Below are 18,698 nucleotides of genomic sequence, written 5' to 3' on the forward strand. Positions count from 1 at the left end.
CTGGGTTTCATGAAGAGCCAACCTGCAGGGGGACAGGAGCGTCTTGTTTTGTGTTTTCTACCCTCGTTTGTTGTGTATTAATGTTCCATCCCTCAATGCTACCTTCAGCAATGTCTACAATGATCCGATGCCAGGAAAAGAAGATTGAGAAGGCAAAGGAGAAGGAGAAGAAGCTGTCCAAATGAAATGTGGTGTGGTTCTCAATCGCTCAGATGTATGTAGATTGTGCTCTGTTAAATGGAATGCTAAAAGCCTACCGTTACTGTTTAATAATAAAAGTGGCCATAGTTTTGTAATCTGCCTCTCTGTATAGAAAAAGCAGGTTTGGCAAACAAAGTGCCAGGCTCTTGTTGGCATAAAAAAGGCAGTGGCCATATTCATCAAATGGCGAGTAAAAATGGATGGGCTTAGCTACAAACAACTCCCTAAATGTTCATACCATCTGAACTTGCATCTTATCCTTTATTATTTAAATAGGACTTTTAGGAGACCCAACGTGGTAGCTCAGTCAGTAGAATATGAGACACTTAATCTGAGGGCCATGGGTTCGAGCCTCACGTTGGGCAAAAGATTCCTGCAATGCAGGGGGTGGACTAGATGACCCTTGTGATCCCTTCCAACTCTACAATGCTATGATTTCAATTAATATCTTATATTTATACCGGTACACCACATTTCCTTTTTAGAACAATTGTGCAGAATGAACTGGGGACACACACACACACCCTGCCCCGCACAGGGCATTTTCCAGTCAAAGTTGGGAGAGGGAGGGGCTGGTTGGAAATCTATGCCAGTGCTCAGAGATATTTATCTTGTTACTTTGTGTTTGCATTGAGTAAGAGTTGCATGAATGTACAAACTTCCTTTCTCTGCTGCCAAGGTGGCAGTGGCTGTGCAGTGAATTAACGGGTGCCATCTAGCTGTATTCTGTGTTCTGCTTAGAAGGCTGCCTCTCCACCCACCCATCATATGATCGCTCCTGCAGGCTGAGTGCCATCAGTTCCCCCTTCCTCATGAAACCGCACCCCTCTCGGTATATGTGTTTATGTTCAATTCCTATGTAGACTTTGGTCTTTTGTAAGGTTGCACAGCACATTCCTCTTTCGTTCCCTTTATACATCTCAGCCAAAGTAAACAGCGCCCATTTCCAAGGATTGCATTCAAATACAGGCATAATTTTAAAGTTACTAATCCACTGCCAAGTCAATGGAGTAAATCCTACAGTTGGTATAATCTTGAGTTAACTAAGAAGAATGAATGTTGCATGGTACCCGTTACTTCAGACTGCCATTTACTCAAACACACATGTTGATGTTCTTGAGTAGTTTAAAAATAAATCTAATATGCCAAGCATGCCAGGCATTCAGAGATACATATATAGCATACAGAACACTCTCCCTGCTGTCTTCTAGGTGTGTTTTAACATGACTGGTGTTACCTTTTTTAGAAAACTGGAATATTCCCACTCTTGAGTCTAAGAATAGGTTAAGATCTTCCTAAAACCGAGCTAGTGATTAGTAAGGTAAAGGACCCCTGACCATTAGGTCCAGTCGTGACCGACTCTGGGGTTGCACGCTCATCTCGCATTATTGGCCGAGGGAGCCAGCGTATAGCTTCCAGGTCATGTGGCCAGCATGACAAAGCCGCTTCTGGCAAACCAGAGCAGCACATGGAAACGCCGTTTACCTTCCCGCTGTAGCGGTTCCTATTTATCTACTTGCATTTTGACATGCTTTCGAACTGCTAGGTTGGCAGGAGCTGGGACCAAGCAACGGGAGCTCACCCCGTCACAGGGATTCGAACCGCCGACCTTCTGATCAGCAAGCCCTAGGCTCAGTGGTTTAACCACAGCGCCACCTGGGTCCTAGATTAGTACTAGATTATAAAAAAACAGGCTATTATATGCCCAGCCCCTAAATTTTATTGTTGTATTAGAAAAGACAATCTGTTATTTTGCTCTAAGCACTGTCTTCCTAAACAGCTAGCCAGAAGCCCCAGCTAACCTCAGATGGGTACAGATTCAGAACAGGTTTGAGCTGGACTGCTGCAGCCTTACACAAGATGCACCTCCCTGTATCTGTCTGTTATAATGAACACCACAGCTTCAGCTGTAATGGGAATGAACAAGTCCTAAAAGGGGCATATTTGCAAAGCCATGGCATCTTACATATACGCCATTTAGCCTGGTCAGACAGGTCTTAAATTTAATTGTTAAAAAGTTGATCTAAAAGTACCTCTTAAACATAAAGGTACCCCTGACCGTTAGGTCCAGTCGCGGATGACTGGGGTTGCGGCGCTCATCTTGCTTTACTGGCCGAGGGAGCCGGCATACACCTTCCGGGTCATGTGGCCAGCATGACTAAGCAGTGCATGGAAACGCCGTTTACCTTTCCACACTTTGACGTGCTTTCGAACTGCTAGGTGGGCAGGAGCTGGGACCGAGCAACGGGAGCTCACCCCGTTGCGGGGATTCGAACCGCTGACCTTCTGATCAGCAAGCCCTAGGCTCAGTGGTTTAGACCACAGCGCCACCTGCATCCCTTAAGTACCACTTAGTCAGCTTTAAAATGTAGTTATCTGGAAGGTCAGTTCTCTGTTTTGAGAGCAAACTCTCATGAACTCTGCTACAGCACCATTACACTGCAAACCTTCTGGTTAAAGAATGACCATGTAGTGAGGCAGTAGTTTTCTTTAAAGTGGTAGTGCAGGTCTTTTGGCCTCCCTGTTGCCTGTAGTGGCTCTATGGAATAGAATTGTGGAGTTGGAAGGGATTCCAGGGGTCATCTATTCCAACCCCCTGCAATGCAGGAATCTTAACTGTAAAGCATCCATGACAGATGGCCATCCAACCTCTGCTTAAAAACCTCCAAGGAAGGGAGGGAGTCCTTACCACTGCTGACCCAGACCTCAGGCAAGCTCTGCATGAGCCTACAGACCACCCAGTACTAAAGTCCAAGATGCACATATGCTGTGGGAAATGAGATGTACTGCTTAGAATCTCTGGACTCTGAAACAGGTTCCAGGTGGATTTTCCTTTATCAACTCGGACCAGCAGCACAGAAGCTATCTGCTAAACACAGCTTTGCAAATTGAGATTACGAGCCCAACTCCTGTCCATGCAAGAATAAATTCCCCAGAAACAGACACTTAGCTATTCTAGTGAAGGGTAAGTGGCTTTAAAATGCGAACATCTGAATCAGCTAAATAATGCAGATAATCCTCTCAGACAGGCCTCCAACATGTCTTTAAACCCATTTGCAAAACTTAAAAGCCCTTGTTAAGACTGCTTTAACCTTTGTAATGTGTCAGTCAACCAAAAAACTCTCAACACCAGCAAAAATATTTGCATTCAAGGAAGCCCCTTCTGTCTTAGTATTTTAAGAGCGTGGCAAGCTTCCGCTCAAGTATGCTTGAAAGTCTTGATATACTGTACTTAAACGTTGGTGGTGGTGATACTATATTACAAGACAAAGAGTATTATATGTCAAGACAAAGAGTATTATATGTTTTTCTATTGAATGCTGAGAGCAAAGGAACTAGAAGGGGGATTGAGAAAACCCACCACAGCAAGTGCCAAGGGACAGGACTAGGACCACAGTAGATTTAAGAACATAAAGAGTCCTGCTGGATCAAGTCAAAGGCCCAGTAGCCCAGCATCTTGTTTGCATGGTGGCCAAGCAGATGTGTACGGGAGACTCGCAAGCAGGCAGTGAGTACAATGGTGCTGTCCAGTAATAAATGCCCCCTAGTTGTTCCATGCCAAGGTCCCAATGATCAGCTTGCCTCCCCACAATGGCTATTACATTATTAAAAGCCATACCTACACCATTTTGTCTTCTTTGGCACAAAACCTCATATTAATGGTAATCCCACTGACTTTAGTTCTTCTTCAAAGTTGGGTACCATGGCCAGGACCTTCCAATGATACTGCAACTTTTACATTTTGGCCAAAGCATGTTTGTTGCTGTTTTCTTGCACCCTCTCTGCAAATCCTTGAGAACAACCAGCTCTGAGGCACCTTTAAAGATTAATGAATTCATTAAGTATGGCAGAAGCTTTTATGGAAGCCTGAAGCAAATTCCCATGGTTCCCTCCCCAGATAGACTTGCCAAGTTAAGTGTGGTGCCAAAAGCATTTGCGGTATAATGCTGTACTTTAAGATGATCTGTGGTCAGTGCTAATAATATCCCCTGGTTCATTTTGAGCTCTTCAGGAAAAGTATAAAGGCATCTTATTGAACAACTTTCATCTTCACTTCTTTGCAGCCAAACAAGAGGGCTGGGCTTATCCGATACCAATACGTAGCCATTTGGAGGGTGAAAAATAAGCCCTAATAACATTTTGTGCCTCTTATCTCAGCTGCCATAATTCCAAATCGGAATGCACAGGAAAGCCCTCCCATTTCACTCTTGCTGGCATTCAATCATAGGCCCATTTAATCCTACTTTGTATAGATATTTTACAAAGAATGCATGAAGTTTACATTTTAAATTGTATGCATCCCCCCCCCCCGCAAAATCAAGTTTTCCCATAGAATATGTGTTTTGTATTTTAACTGTGAAATACTGTATGTATTTTTATATGCATTTGTGCACCCAAACTGCACTGCAAAATCAAGGTAACTGCATAATCCAATTGGGAGTTTCTTTCTGATCCACAAGCAAGTTCTGACCCACTGAATTGTGTCTGCTGCAAAAAGTGCACTGAACGAACTCTTCTATCCCCAATCTGAAGTCCATCAATGTAATATTGATGTAAGGATCAGATTATGTGTAGAAACAAACACTGAAACATTTTAAAAAATCCTGTAACTTTAGGCCTGGGGCTGAGTGGATCCTTCTCTCCCACACCTTATGGACCTGTCAATTGCTCAACATTGCAATGATGTCAGCTGAGCTTCTTTCCTTTGCCCACTCAATCTGAAAACAACCCATGAGGACAAAGCCACAGTGCTCTGAAAGGGCTATCATCTGACTAGCAACGCTTTGCATGCTGCAAACCCTCTTTCACCCCAGCCACACCTTTACCTGCCCTACACTTGACATCATATCTAATAGCAGGTGTGCATGGTTAGCCAAAAGAGCCTCATGGGGCAAACAGGGCAGCCTCATTAGGCCCTGCAGACCAGCGGTTCCCCATCGCTGATCTACAAGTAACAGTTCATTCAACCTGCCTCCATTGTTTCCTTCTTAAGAGAGAGGGGGCTACACTTCCTTCAAGTCTTTCAACAACCCCCTGTCAAAGACATGGTTAGAAAGAAACCATTACCTTTCATTGGAAAGATCCACAACCTCTAGATATGTAGTCGCAGATATTCCTACTGTGCAAAGCAGTAGCAATTTTGAAATCCTATCAGGGGGGAACAAGCCAGGGAAACTAGGATCTTAACTATGGTCAACATGCTTCTGTGACAGTTACGGTAGTACATGTCCCAAACATGTGCTGAGCATCTCAAATGGGAGGAACCATTTCTCTGTTTCTCATAAAAGTACATTGTGAGAACAGTGGCAACGAAGGATTACTGTCGAATCATGAGGGCAACCTGGGAAGGGCAAAGGAGCTTCTGTTTAATTCTTACTGACTAGAAGGCAGAGACAACTTCTACTTTAGGTCTCGAGATATAAAGGACGGTCACCAGTCTAAAAATCATCTTTATTGTTTCCTTTTGCAGTCATAAGTTAAGAACATTTTAACAGACAGTTACAGTGTAGTTTAACTGCACCTTCTCCTGCTCTGTCAGTCCAGTGTCCACATTCAATGTTCCTATCTCCTTGCACAGTACAATCTCAAGTTTAGGGATTAAAGCTTTTTTATGCAGGGAGCTGTTTTGAAACACCACCCGCTAGACAGCTCTAACATGTCTGTCACTAGGAAGGCTTTGGTCTGATTCAGTTTGAAGAGCTTCCTTCATATCTTAAAAGCCTAAGCTAGCAGCAGAGACACTTTAATCTAAGGCAGTTCTGGCAAAACATGCAGCAGAGAGATATACTAAGGTAGGCAAGAACAGGAAAACTCACTATAGTGAAATGGAATAAAAACAACCCCTGTGCTAGGCCAGATTCAGTGAAATCCCCACCACTTATGGGCCACTCGATCCTCATGTTCAGTCATCAGGGTTCGATTGTCACATTCTTCCCACCGTCTGACTTTCCCATTCTCCACCACAATGAACTTCCACTCAACTCTGGTATCAACCGGTAAGACAACAGAGTCTGACCAGAACCCATCCTTGTCACACCTGAGTGGTACATAGTGGTGCCACTGGCCTAGACACTCATGGTCACCTGTGATGGCAATCAGCTGGGCTTCCGAGTGAGTGATGTAATGTACTCGAAACGTCACATGGACAGTCTGAGGCATTGGAGACACGGCAGCAACCCTCTTGGCTTGCTCTGGGTCCTTGCTGCTTGCATCGTCCACGCTGCTCTTCCTTGTAGCCTCTCTCCACGCTGAATGTTCAGGGACGATTTCCCATTCCTCGTGGTCCACAGAGTGATGGTGCCTCTGTTCCGCACATCTCTCCTCATGCTTGTCGCTAGGGGCACCTGCTTCTGCTGAAGTACTCGCCTCATGAACTTCAGCTTCTGGGCTCTGTTGAGGTGCTGTCGTTGGGTAACCGAATGCTTCGTTCCTTAGATATTCCTTGTAGTTCATTAAGGGGGTCGTAGATTCCTCGGCCGGTTGCTCTCTTTCAGGAAACTCTCCAGGAACATCAGGGGAACTGTGTTCTCCTGGAGGACCCAGCTGGTTCCCCACTGGCTCCTGGGCGCTGGACACATTGATTGGCTTTGTTTCAGTTACAGCAGGCTCATAGCTTCTCTGAAGGGATTCTAAACAGAAAGAATGTCAGTTAGCCAAGAAGAACACAATTTCTAAGTCCCTGTCTATGTCTCAATTCATGTACTGTAGCAAGTTGGGCTTCTTTACAAGGGATGATATTTGCTATTTCTACCAACACCAGTCCCAGGTTCATTCATTTCAGTAGGTTTACTCTGAGTAGAATTTTGCTGAGTGCCACTCAAAGTAATTTAACTCCTCACAAATTGTGGTCTCCCTGCAATCTAACGCTAGCACACAAACATTATTTTTGTCCCCGGCAGCAACTGGTGAACATCAGATTTCTACTAATTCCCACCTTCTACCACCATTTGAGACCATCCTCATCAAGTTCCTCCTGCCTTTCCCAACTGCAGCATCTTCAGCCACACCTATCTGTGGAATCCTTGTAAATGTGTATGCAAGGTTTTTTGTTTAAATGCTTTCATAGCACTTATGGGAGTGCTGAAAGGTTTTCCCTCAAACTACAAGGATGAAGCAAATTTAACTGCACATGAGTGAGCAAGCCACAACCATTACCCCGATCTGGCTGAAGCTTTGCAAGTGAAACACTATACAAAACTAAAAATATATAAGCAAGAAAACTGCCAGAGACAACCAACCCCAGGAAAGGGCTCTAATGCACCACTTACTGGACCACATCCAACTATCTGCTGCTAGATGCCAGATTGTACTTGAAGCCAGTTGGCAGATGAGCAACTATAGTCATGGCAGAAAACGGCTTGGCCACACAATGACAGAAATGGCCCAATGAAAGAATTTTGCCCAGATTTGGCTCCCCACAAATGTATCACTAAATCCCACCCCTTCTTTTTTCTGTCCTAATTGGACAGAAGTTGGAAACAGCAGTATCAACTCGAATGAAAGTGGTGTGAAGCCATCATTATTACAGTAATATACTGACACTCGTTTGCCTTTCTTTTTTTCTTACGGAAGTTTATTTTTAAACTCATGGTCAGCAAATGGTTCCCCAGCCATAACCTTGCATTTTATTGTTTTGGACTCTGCTAGATTTTACAAGATTCTTGTTCTGCTCTGACGTGAATGTGCTTAATGACGAGCTGCTATTCCCACGTGAATATGCTTAATGACGAGCATGCTATTCCCACACGGGAACTAAAAATAGCCGATGGCTTGATTTACATTAGCGTTGCCCATAAGTGTCCATCAGGCTAGTGCGCAGCCCAAGTTCTTAGGAAAGGATTCCCACGGGACAGCCAGAACTAAAAGACAAGAGCTCTGCCTGATGGAAGTGTGGCAATGCAAAAGGTCACAACTGCCAATATACTTCTCCTGCCTGCCTTTCCATAGCAGCTGAAGCCATGCTGAAAAGTTGCTTAGTAGCATAGCAAGAAGCCAATAAATTCCAGCTCACTCCTTCAGGTTATGTGCTCTGATCGTATCTCTGCTTCTTTTCTATTACTGAGAACAAGCAGAAACAGAAGCATAGAGAGCAGGCTGCGGGGAGATAATGCCATTAACAGCTTCAAAGGCTGATTCATACATGAATATGAATCACTTCTTATTCCCATTAGATGATTACTTTCACTTCTGTTTTCATTTGTGGAAAATGAAACCTGTTTCCAACTACAACACTTCCACACATGTAAATCATCAGTGCAACAATCAGCAAGCAAGCAAGATGCATATGCAGCAGGAGATCAGAGTTGGTTTTTGCAGTAGCTCACGTATGAAAGGCTGCGGCTCAGTGGTACAGCACTTGCTTTGCCCTAAGAAGGTCCCTGGTTCAACCCTTGCCACCTCAAGGTGGGACTGAGCATGTCCCCCGTTTGAAATCCTAGGCAGCCACTGCCAGTCAGTGTTGACAGTGCCAAGTTAGATAGGTTAATGGTTTGGGCTCTATAAAGCACCTTCCTGTGTTTCTCTGAGCTCATGAGATCTGAAAAGAGGGGGGTCCATTTCCTCCAGGAGGAGGAGGAGAGGGGAACTCTGACACAGGTCACCAAGTCTGGGGCAGTGGGTCAGACTCACTCAGGACCAAGCGCCAGCTATAAGTCTCTTTTCTTCTTGCACACATAGCAGCAGGAGGCAAGGCAAGGCAAGGCAAAACAAAACAAAACATGGAACAGGCTTTTCAGATAGGGGCCTCAAGCAATTAAAGGAAGCAGGTGCTCCCTATTCCCTCATTCAGATGAGGAACCATAAGGCATGTTATGGGAGGAAAATCAAGAGGAATAATTACTGCCAACCACTCCATCCTGGGTAGAAGCGGCATCTCCTGAATTTGCATGCAGTGCACAACAGCCCTGCAGGGCAGGCTTCCCCAAGCAGGTGCTAGTTTTGCACTGGGATAATGGGTGCTGTAGCCTAAAACATCTGGAGGATCACAGGATGGGGTTGGGGGGGATGCTTCTCCAAGGAGCGTAGAATCACAGAATTGTAGAGCTGGAAGAGACCCTAAGAGTCATCTACTCCAACCCCCTGCAGGAATCTCAACTAGATCATACATGAAAGAGGACCATCCAATCTCTGCTATGAAACCTCCAAGGAAAGAGAGCCCACAGCCTTTCTGTTCCCCTGCGGCACAGCTCTTACAATAGTTGCATGTGTTATTTTATTTTTAAGCATCTAGCACACCAGGGTGTGGGTATAAATTTGCAACACACAAATTTAATGAATAAAAAAATAAAAAGCAAAAGCAGAGGGGTTGAACCCTGCTTCAACCCCCCCACCCACCCACCCCACAACACGTACTTTACGGGAGTGATTATGGCCAAAGGAGTAGGTTTACCTAGAAGCTCTCCAATGCACGGAGGGCATATTTTATTTTTTTCTAACCCAACTCGCGCTCCCTTCTCAAGACCACCGGGGACACGAGAAGGGAAAGCGGGGCCGGCGTGGAAAGCGCATGATGCACGCTGTCCTTTGCGGGGAGAAGAGAGAAAACCCCAGGTATTTTTTTGTGTGGGGGTGTCACTGCAAGACATGGGGCAGCGAGGAGAACCCCACAAAGACCCCCTCAGGGACGAAGCGAGGCAGGAAAGGAAGAAGTTGGGAGAGGAGCAGTTAGGGGAGGCAGGAAAAGTTAAGGAACCAACTTAGCAACGCAGTCAGGTGGGCGGGGTAGAAAGAATAAAAGTTGTTATTATGATTATTATTATTATTATTGAGTTCCCCTCAGGGAGGGAGGGAACCAGGTGCCGTACCTCGGTCTCCGCGCTGCCGCTGAGGGGACCCCCCGGCCTCCTCCTTCCCCTTGCCGTCTCCGCGGCCGTACCAGAGCCAGGCGAGGAGCGCCGCCACCAGCGCCACCAGCAAGGCCGGCCACAGACCCGCCACGGGCTCTCCTCCGCCGCCGCCGAGCGGGTGAGGAGCGGGGCGAAGAGGCGCCGCCGGGGCGTCGGCCTGGGCCCCGCCGCCGCCGCCACCCTCCTCGCCCGCCCCCGCCGCAGCCATGGCCGGAGAGCGAGGAGAGTCGCCCGGGGAGACGTGAGGCGAGGCACGGCGGCAGGCCCGAGCGAGGGCTGGAGGGGTCTCCCTCCCGCGGCGGGAGCCTTATATGGGCCCGGAGAGGAGCCAGGAGCCCGGCCCAGGGAGGAGCCTTGCATGCTGCGGCCCAGGACGGGCCTTCGGGGTGGAGCCGCCGCACCTGCTCGTTCCTCTTACTCTCCTCCTCCTCCTCCTCCTCCACCTCGTGTCAAGTGGAGCAGCGGCGAAGCGAAGCGGATTAGCTTCGGCTCCAGCTCCGAGATGCCGAGGTAGCCGTTCATTCCGCGCTTGCACTCGCTTACTCTCCTCCTGGGAGAAACGCAGCGGGGCTTTACAGCTAATACTGTAAATAGTAGAACTTGATTTATTTTTATTCGTATGTTTTGCCCCCATCTCTGTGCTCTCTCTATATGCTGCTATTTATTCATTTTTCTGTTTCATAAAATGTATACACCACTTGATTGGGGAAAGGGGAAGCACTGAGCAGGAAAACCGGCTCCTGTTTTCCAAAATCACTGAGAACAGGGCTTTTTAAATGTTATTGAATATTTTTCGTAGAATCATAGAATTGTAGGCTTGGAAGGGATCCCGAGAGTCATCTAGTCCAACCCCCTGCAATGCAAGATTCTCAACTATATCATAAAAGATGGATGGCCATTAAAAACCTCCAAGGAAGGAGTGTCTCCCACCTTCTGAGGGTCTCCATTCCATGTCAAACAGATCTTACTATCAGAAAGTTATTCCTGATGTAGAGTCGGAATCTCCTTTCTTGTAACTTGAAGCCTACCCTCCAGAACAGGAGAAAACAAGCTTGCTCCATCTTCCGTGTGACAGTCCTTGGAATATTTAAAGATGGCTATCATATCTCCTCTCAGTCTCCTCTTTTCCAGGCTAAACATACCCAGCTCCCTCAACCGTTCCTCATAAGACTTGGTTTCCAGACCTTTGATAATCTTGGCTGCCCTATCTGCACATGTTCCAGCTTGTCAATATCCTTCTGAAATTGGAGTGCTCACAATTGGACACAGTATTCCAGGTGTGGTTGTTCTGACCATGATACCATGACTTCCCTTGATTGGAACACATTTTGTATTTGCCATTTGGTGGGGAGGGGGATATTTAGAGATATCGTGTGGACAGGTGGAGTCCCCCCGACCCCAGGCGACCCCAGAGCATAGAATCATAGAATCCTAGAGTTGTAAGAGACCACAAGGGCCATCCAGTGCAACCCCCTGCCAAGCAGGTAACACCATCAAAGCATTCCTGACATATGGCTGTCAAGCCTCCGCTTAAAGACCTCCAAAGAAGGAGACTCCACCACACTCCTTGGTAGCAAATTCCACTGTCGAACAGCTCTTACTGTCAGGAAGTTCCTCCTAATGTTTAGGTGGAAGCTTCTTTCTTGTAGTTTGAATCCATTGCTCCGTTTCCGCTTCTCTGGAGCAGCAGAAAACAATCTTTTACCCTCCTCTATATGACATCCTTTCATATATTTGAACATGGCTATCATATCACCCCTTAACCTTCTCTTCTCCAGGCTAAACATACCCAGCTCCCTAAGCCGTTCCTCATAACGCATCGTTTCCAAGCCTTTGACCATTTTGGTTGCCCTCTTCTGGACACGTTCCAGCTTGTCAGTATCCTTCTTGAACTGTGGTGCCCAGAACTGGACACAGTACTCCAGGTGAGGTCTGACCAGAGCAGAATACAGTGGTACTATTACTTCACTTGATCTAGCAGAATAATTACTCAAGACAACGTGCTATGGGATTAAAATTGGCTACAACTTTATTAAGTTTCAGATGTAGGGAGACCTTGGCTCAGGCATTGGGCATTTATCCTTCCCAATCCCCAGCCGGGGATCTGGAAGACTTCAGGATTATCCAGAATGTGTGGGGATAGGGCTGGCTCTGGAGAACATATGTTCAAGCAGAGGGCTCCCCCCCCCCGTTTTGTCGCCGCCATTGGAGGAGAGAGCAATGACAACCTCTCAGCTATGGCCAATGCCTCCCCCAAGACCCCTTTAACAGGGAAACCTAGGGGGCGTGGATCACCGCTTCACACACCCCCTTTAGGAAGATAGACTAAAGGATTCCGCCCAAGGCCTGAAACCACCAAAGTTGTGACGTTTTGCTACGTGCCAATGCAGGAAAATTCCTTTCCGGCCCTTCAACAGCGACCTTGACATAGCAGCGCCTGCATACCTGTGGAGAAGAGGTTAACCTGCAAAGAAGACTTAACTGAGGGAGGGGAGAGGAGGGTGGTAAAAGCTCTGGAGCTGACTAGCACTTGGCAGGTAAGATTCACCTTCTGTTGTGTGGGCAGGACGGTCTCTCCCCTTACCTGGCCAACCCCCTGGCAACGCCTCCCCAGGCGGGATTGGACGATTGGCTGAGGTAGGCGGAGACCTCCAGGTATCCAGCCTGGGGAGGATGAGGCCAGCCCAAACTACCAGGAGTCGCATTGGGATGGGGGGGGAGGCTGCACGTGATCATGCAAAAGGCACCCCCCATTTGATGTGGGGAGCAGTCATTCTGGCCAATAACTGAGTCACTTTCTTGTGCCACCTCCCCACCCCTTCTTCTAGTAAAAGAATGAAAGACATTATCTTCTCTAGTTTGCTGAGAGTCCTATTTTCCCTCTTACTGAAACAAAATGCCTTCTTGTGATGTCCTGAGTAAACTGGGCAAACTGGCATGTATGCGCAAGGGGGAGACATACAGACAGCCATCGTTCAATGAACTAGCATACTGATGTCAATGGGTTAAGTGGGGAAAGGTCCTCAGCCTGTGTTATTATAGGAATGGACCTGCTTGCTTGCAACACAGCTGGTTTAAAGAGGCAGGCAGAATTTTGCACAAGAGGTGTGGGACCCTGGGTGGTTGCCCAAAATGCTCCCCACAACAACAACAAAACCTCCATGGCTCCTTTGTATAAGCAACAGTGACAAGTTTATATCTATTCCCATGTAATAGAAGAGTTATTGCTTCTATCACCCTCTCATGACGAGCTCAGCATCAGGTGCTGTGAAGATGAATTCCAACAATTGCAAGCAGAATTATATTTATGAGGATTGTTGAGCTTTCTAAGTGCTGGGTTCAACCCCCCCCCCTTCTCTTCTGGAATTACTTTTTTTCTTTAAAAATAAAAATAAAAAAGCTTCCACAAACTAGATTAGATTTCTTAATACCACATTGCCCTTCCTTATTTGTGATGAAGTCCAAAGAAATGAAGGATTTTGCAAAGAGTGGGCGGGTAAGTCTTGTCAGGGCTATCAGATCCTATTAAAACAAATTAGATTTACTAATTATGCTAATTCAATTTTATTACCCATTTTGATGCTACTCTTGAAGCAGTGATGTCAGATTTTAGGACAGGATTAAAAGATTATTCTGGTGAAAGATTAAACCAACAGCCAAGGAAGTTGACTGCAAGAAGCTTTGCAGTACAGACTTTGCAGAGCTACAAAAATGATAAATTAGATGTCAGTAAAGAGACTCTGCATCAAGAAACTAATTTAGTTGTTGCTTCAAGTGCTGGAAAATATACCCACATCCCTTCTGAACAGAATATTTATTTTCAATCCATTATTTTTATCTTTCTTTAATCATGGTCATAATTTGAATTCTAAGACGCACTAATGAGATCTCATTCCCAGCTATCTCGTTAAAAAGGGAATGGCTAATTGGATGTCTGTGAATCTATTTCCAGTAGTTAGGGTTCTTAATCTTCCCATGTCATTCAGAGCTTTTACCTTGATGGGATATTAAATGTCATTTTAATTTATAGACACACAAGTGTCCAGTCTTCACAGTGGCAACATCAGACTTCTCATACAGTATTTGAATGCCTGCCTCCCCACAGCTCTTAGTCAGAAATGAAACAATCATGTCTTCATCTCCATGTGGCTAAGTTCAAAGTGAACATGTGTAGGATTGTGCTGTTAGTGGTTATGGTTTCCTTCCTTCCTTCCTTCCTTCCTTCCTTCCTTCCTTCCTTCCTTCCTTCCTTCCTTCTGCTGTGATAGGCTAAGCACAGCAACCTTCCCTCCAAATTGGACTTCAGGTTGTAAGTGCCATTGTTTTGCACAGCCAAAACAGCACTCCCCACATACAAGAGGGAAGTCAGCAGAGGGCAAAAATAACTCACCGAGGACTAAGCAGTGGAATTTGCTACCAAGGAGTGTGGTGGAGTCTCCTTCTTTGGAGGTCTTTAAGCAGAGGCTTGACAGGCATATGTCAAGAATGCTTTGATGGTGCTTCCTGCTTGTCAGGGGGTTGGACTGGATGGCCCTTGTGGTCTTTTCCAACTCTATGATTCTATAAGCATGCTCCCTGCAGTTTCTCCAAATAATCCTAAGAACTTTAGTTCACACCTCACAAGGCTACAATTCCCATCACCGTTTTAAAAACTAGAATTCCCATTATTTGTGTGGGGACATCATGCACTTTTAAATGTATAATATGTTATGATTCTTCAACATCAACTTCGTTGGACTGGTCATGTGGTGCGGATGCCTGATGACCGTCTTCCAAAGCAACTACTCTATTCCGAACTTAAAAATGGAAAGCGTAATGCTGGTGGTCAACAAAAGAGGTTTAAAGATTGTCTCAAGGCAAATCTTTAAAAATGTAGTATAAACACTGACAACTGGGAAACACTGGCCTGTGAGCGCTCCAGTTGGAGAACAGCCTTTACCAAAGGTGTCATGGGCTTTGAAGAAACTTGATCTCAGGACGCAAGGGAGAGACGTGCTAAGAGGAAGGCACGCTTGGCAAATCCCCACCGTGATCAACTCCCGCCTGGAAACCAATGTCCCCACTGTGGAAGGACATGTGGATCCAGAATTGGCCTCCACAGTCACTTACGGACCCATTGTTAAAATCGTGTTTATGGAAGCAATCTTACTCGGCTATGAGTGATCGCCAAAGAAGAAGATGATGATGATGTTAGGGTATACTAAAATGTACAGGAGAAGTCAAATGGAGTACAGTATCTTGAACAGGAGCAATATACATACAATTTTTGCTGCAGGGCCCACTTGTTTATTACATTTTGTAATTTTGAGAAGTGGAAAACAGTACTGTAGTAATGTTTGTAAGGTTTCAGATTCTTTTATAAGCTATAATGTTAAGCTTGTGCCATTTTACAATTATCTGAATTTGTACAGCATCAATTTGAGGGCACAATCCATCAGAAAGTTCTCCTTTGTAAGCCCCATGGAAATAGTGTTCTTGCACATCTTCCATACATTTCACTTGGACTTGTGCAGATGAAGTTCCCAGTGGATTGTGCCTTTATACATATAGACTGGGTGTCCTTAAAGCTGCGTATCCATTGGGACATCCCCACGGTTAACTTAGCATTGCACATTCAAATCTTACTTTCCTGCAAGGGTAGCTACGCAGTGGCCCTCCATATGTTGCTGGACTCCAACTCCCAGCAGCTTCAGCCAGCATGGTCAGTGGTTGAGAATGATGGAGTGCACAGCAACATCTGGAGGTCCAACCCTAGGTTTATTGGGTAGAAAGAGCAGAAAACGAATGGTTTTTTTTTCCTGAAACCACTTAGAAACGATTGAGCAAGTCCAGAGTAACTCCCTACCATTGCCAAATGGAACTTGCAGTGCTGAAAGAAATACAGGTGGACGTGCTAGTTTGGGTTTCTTTAAAAGATTCACAAAAGCCCTGGAACAAGAGGCCTCACCCTCTCATAATGAGTAGTGCTGTGGTTTATTTATCTTATGAAGCATTTAGCACCTTAACCATCTGTTACCGACTGTCAGGACCAATCTGCTGATATTGTGAAAGTGAAATCACAGCCAGCTTTCCAGGAAGCCTGTGCAGATAAAGGTGGCTCTCCTGCTGTGGGTGGTTTCAAGGACAGTTCCTGAACAAGTCTACAATTAGACGTCAAGCAGAACCGTTTATTTAGGCCAGCCAAAATCAAACACCTGTGCAGTCCTGTATTCAGAAATCTACCATATTTATCCATATAGGACTATATTTTCCCCTAAATTTTTGAAGTTTAAGATAAGGGGTCGTCTTATATACAGACAGTACATAGTGCAGTTTCTTAATTTTGAGTTCCCCAAAATAGGGGGCATCTTATACACGGAAAAATGTGGTATATTCAGAGTTCAATGCTGTGTACTTCCAAGCAAGGAGTCATAATATTAATTTTGTTTTTGCTTGACCGGCTGCAACCTATTTGATTCCAGTTCAGGCCAGCAAAGGGCCAGTAACTGGTTCAGAGCTGTAAGGGGGAGGGATTACAGAGAACCCCCCCCCTCATCAGAAGCAGCCCGTCTCCAAGCAGTCATGAGAGTGAGGGGTCTGAAAGGGTGTCAGGAAACGGAGAGGGAGTGCCAGGGCTCTGGCAACACTAAAGAGCCCCTGATCCATAGGCAGGAAGAGAGGGAGGCGGAAAGAGTGGACAGGAATAGGGCAGACAGAAGACCCGTCCCTCCGACGACGACGGAACTGAGAAAGAGGAGGAAAGGGAGGCGCTTCTCAGTTCCGAGGCTTTTATGCTGGTCGAGAACGCGGAAGGATTTAGTGCAGGAATCTGACTCGAGCGGGTAGACATGAAATGAGCAATCTGTTTCACTGTAAATAATGTGCACCAACAAAAACGTCTGAAAGACAAGCATGTGGACGGTCGTTACTCAAGAGTAGTCACAACAAACCCTGACAAGAACATATAACCAACCAGCTGGACTATTATAGAATTAACCTGGAGGAGGAGGACGAATGCCAAGATCCAGTGGAGGGCGCTGCTTCATTATGGCAAATGGGGCACTGTCTCGCCAGCGTTGATCTGCTCTCAGCCATCCCCCAGCTGCCGGCCCTGGGGGTGGCACTGCCTGTCCTCCTCCTCCCCTTAGTGTTAATGTTGCCCTTGCAGAACTCGGGAAGGAGGATGGGAACAATAGCAGAATTATTTGGCTCATTGCTGTCACTATCTGTGGCTCCACCTACTGCTGGCGTGTGTTTACATTAGAGAGTGGTGAAGTCCCCCACCCCACCCTGTGTATTTCACAGCTCTTTTCCCCCTCTAGGTGTTTATTCTCACCAGCATTGCTTCAATTTGGTTCTGTTCGTGTACATACCAGGTGGGGTCAGGACAACTTAGGAACATTCAAAGGACTCCAGTTGATGTGAAACTTGTTGAGCAAACAACACATCAAACAGTAGTATCTCATAACGACATGCAGGATACATGCCTTTTGGATAATGCCATGTGAACATAGATTAGAAACACAGAACTGGAAACACAGTGAGTGTGCAGTAAACAGGAGTGTGAGCACAGCCTTGGTCTCCCTGCCTCCCATCCTATCAGTCTCAATAGGCACCAGCCACTGCTGCTAGGATCCAAGCCAGAGGACAGTCCCTTTAAGGTCCTCGACTTCTCAGGGAAGGGATGGAGCCTAGCAGGAATGATCTGGCCCCAGAATTAGAGGATCAAAGCCATCCTTTTGGGGAGCAAGCTGCTTATTCAGAGTTCTTTAGGGTGCTGCAACTAATTGGCTGATCCTGCAGCTTCCTGGGTTGAAATTGGGACAGAACATACGCTTTCTGTCCCAATAATAATAATAATAATAATAATAATAATAATAATAATAATAATCACACTACATTGAAGAACAAAATCAGGTAGTAATGTTGGTCAAGCTGAGAGACAAAGCTTTTTTATTATTAGATACAGCCAGTGTTTAAAATGCAGGATGTAAATTACTGTGTTAAACAACAGTTACACTCATAATACATGTACTAAGTTTCTCCTAATATATAATCTCTGAATAATTCTCTCCGCTACCCCTGTAATATTAAGACATTTTAGTGGCCAATCTTTATTTTAATTTTATGGCCTCACCCATTTCCTTAGTTAATTTATCTATGTGTGTAACAAATCATGCTTGTCTCTGCAGTTTCTGATGAAGGGAAGCGAGAAATCTGAGACAACTTGGCTGATCTTTTTACAAGTAACTTTTTGCCTTGGTTTTTCGTAAGGAAAAACAGGCACTCACTGAGCAGGATGGATACTTAGAAGACTGAGGAGGAATGCAATCTCATTTCTTCAATGGTCTTCATAGATAATCTTCTTGAGGAAGGGTCATCCTCCTCTAATAGCTTGGAAGAATTAATTGCAGCCAACATCTGCAGAAGGAACTGAAGCAGACAAACACAAGAATTATCACGTTGCCATGGCAATAAGCTACATAGGGGACTGCGACGTTTTCATGGTAAATCACAACTCAATTGTATTTCCTGTGGCATATTAGCCATTGTCTGATGACTACGTCAGTTGTTGCATCAATGTAAGGAACAAACTTGCTGTGTTAAAGTAAAATTGGTAACCAACTGAGACAGCTTTCACGGTGTGTGTGGTTGGATGGGTAAGCCAGTGTG

At 45.5% G+C, this 18,698-nt stretch overlaps 3 protein-coding genes across 9 annotated transcripts in view; 1 reads left to right on the forward strand and 2 right to left on the reverse strand.

Moving 5' to 3' along the window:
- The window catches only part of CCDC158 (coiled-coil domain containing 158), a 48,894-nt gene extending 48,598 nt beyond the window's left edge, over positions 1-296 (forward strand). For all 6 annotated transcript variants that reach the window (XR_015947812.1, XR_015947813.1, XM_060278372.2 and 3 more), the window contains one exon: positions 109-296. Coding sequence is in view for 4 of the 6 variants with exons in the window: in XM_060278372.2 (XP_060134355.2) it covers positions 109-185 (77 nt within the window). In the remaining 2 variants the exon portion in view is untranslated. The remainder of the gene's footprint in view (positions 1-108) is intronic.
- A 5,337-nt stretch (positions 297-5,633) lies between these two features.
- Positions 5,634-10,483, reverse strand: STBD1 (starch binding domain 1). The gene is made up of 2 exons (XM_035103108.3): positions 10,005-10,483; positions 5,634-6,830 (listed from the first exon to the last, which is right to left on the reverse strand). The coding sequence occupies exons 1-2, from the start codon at positions 10,252-10,254 to the stop codon at positions 6,061-6,063; spliced, it is 1,020 nt and encodes a 339-aa protein (XP_034958999.3). The 5' UTR covers positions 10,255-10,483; the 3' UTR covers positions 5,634-6,060.
- A 7,464-nt stretch (positions 10,484-17,947) lies between these two features.
- LOC118079050 (protein FAM47E) overlaps positions 17,948-18,698 on the reverse strand; it is a 34,304-nt gene continuing 33,553 nt past the window's right edge. For both annotated transcript variants that reach the window (XM_088660629.1, XM_088660626.1), the window contains exon 8: positions 17,948-18,458. In XM_088660629.1, the coding sequence (XP_088516755.1) occupies positions 18,333-18,458 (126 nt within the window). In that variant the 3' untranslated portion in view covers positions 17,948-18,332. The remainder of the gene's footprint in view (positions 18,459-18,698) is intronic.

The sequence above is a fragment of the Zootoca vivipara genome, chromosome Z1 (assembly GCF_965207765.1).
Source record: "Zootoca vivipara chromosome Z1, rZooViv2.hap1.1, whole genome shotgun sequence".
Taxonomy (NCBI): domain Eukaryota; kingdom Metazoa; phylum Chordata; class Lepidosauria; order Squamata; family Lacertidae; genus Zootoca; species Zootoca vivipara.

Bases quoted from the DNA above. Each gene is read 5' to 3' on its own strand.
- STBD1 (XM_035103108.3), bottom strand. From the start codon at position 10,254: ATGGCTGCGGCGGGGGCGGGCGAGGAGGGTGGCGGCGGCGGCGGGGCC. The intron at 6,831-10,004 runs GTACGGCACCTG...CTTTCTGTTTAG, and splicing joins GCGGCAGCGCGGAGACCGAG to AATCCCTTCAGAGAAGCTAT.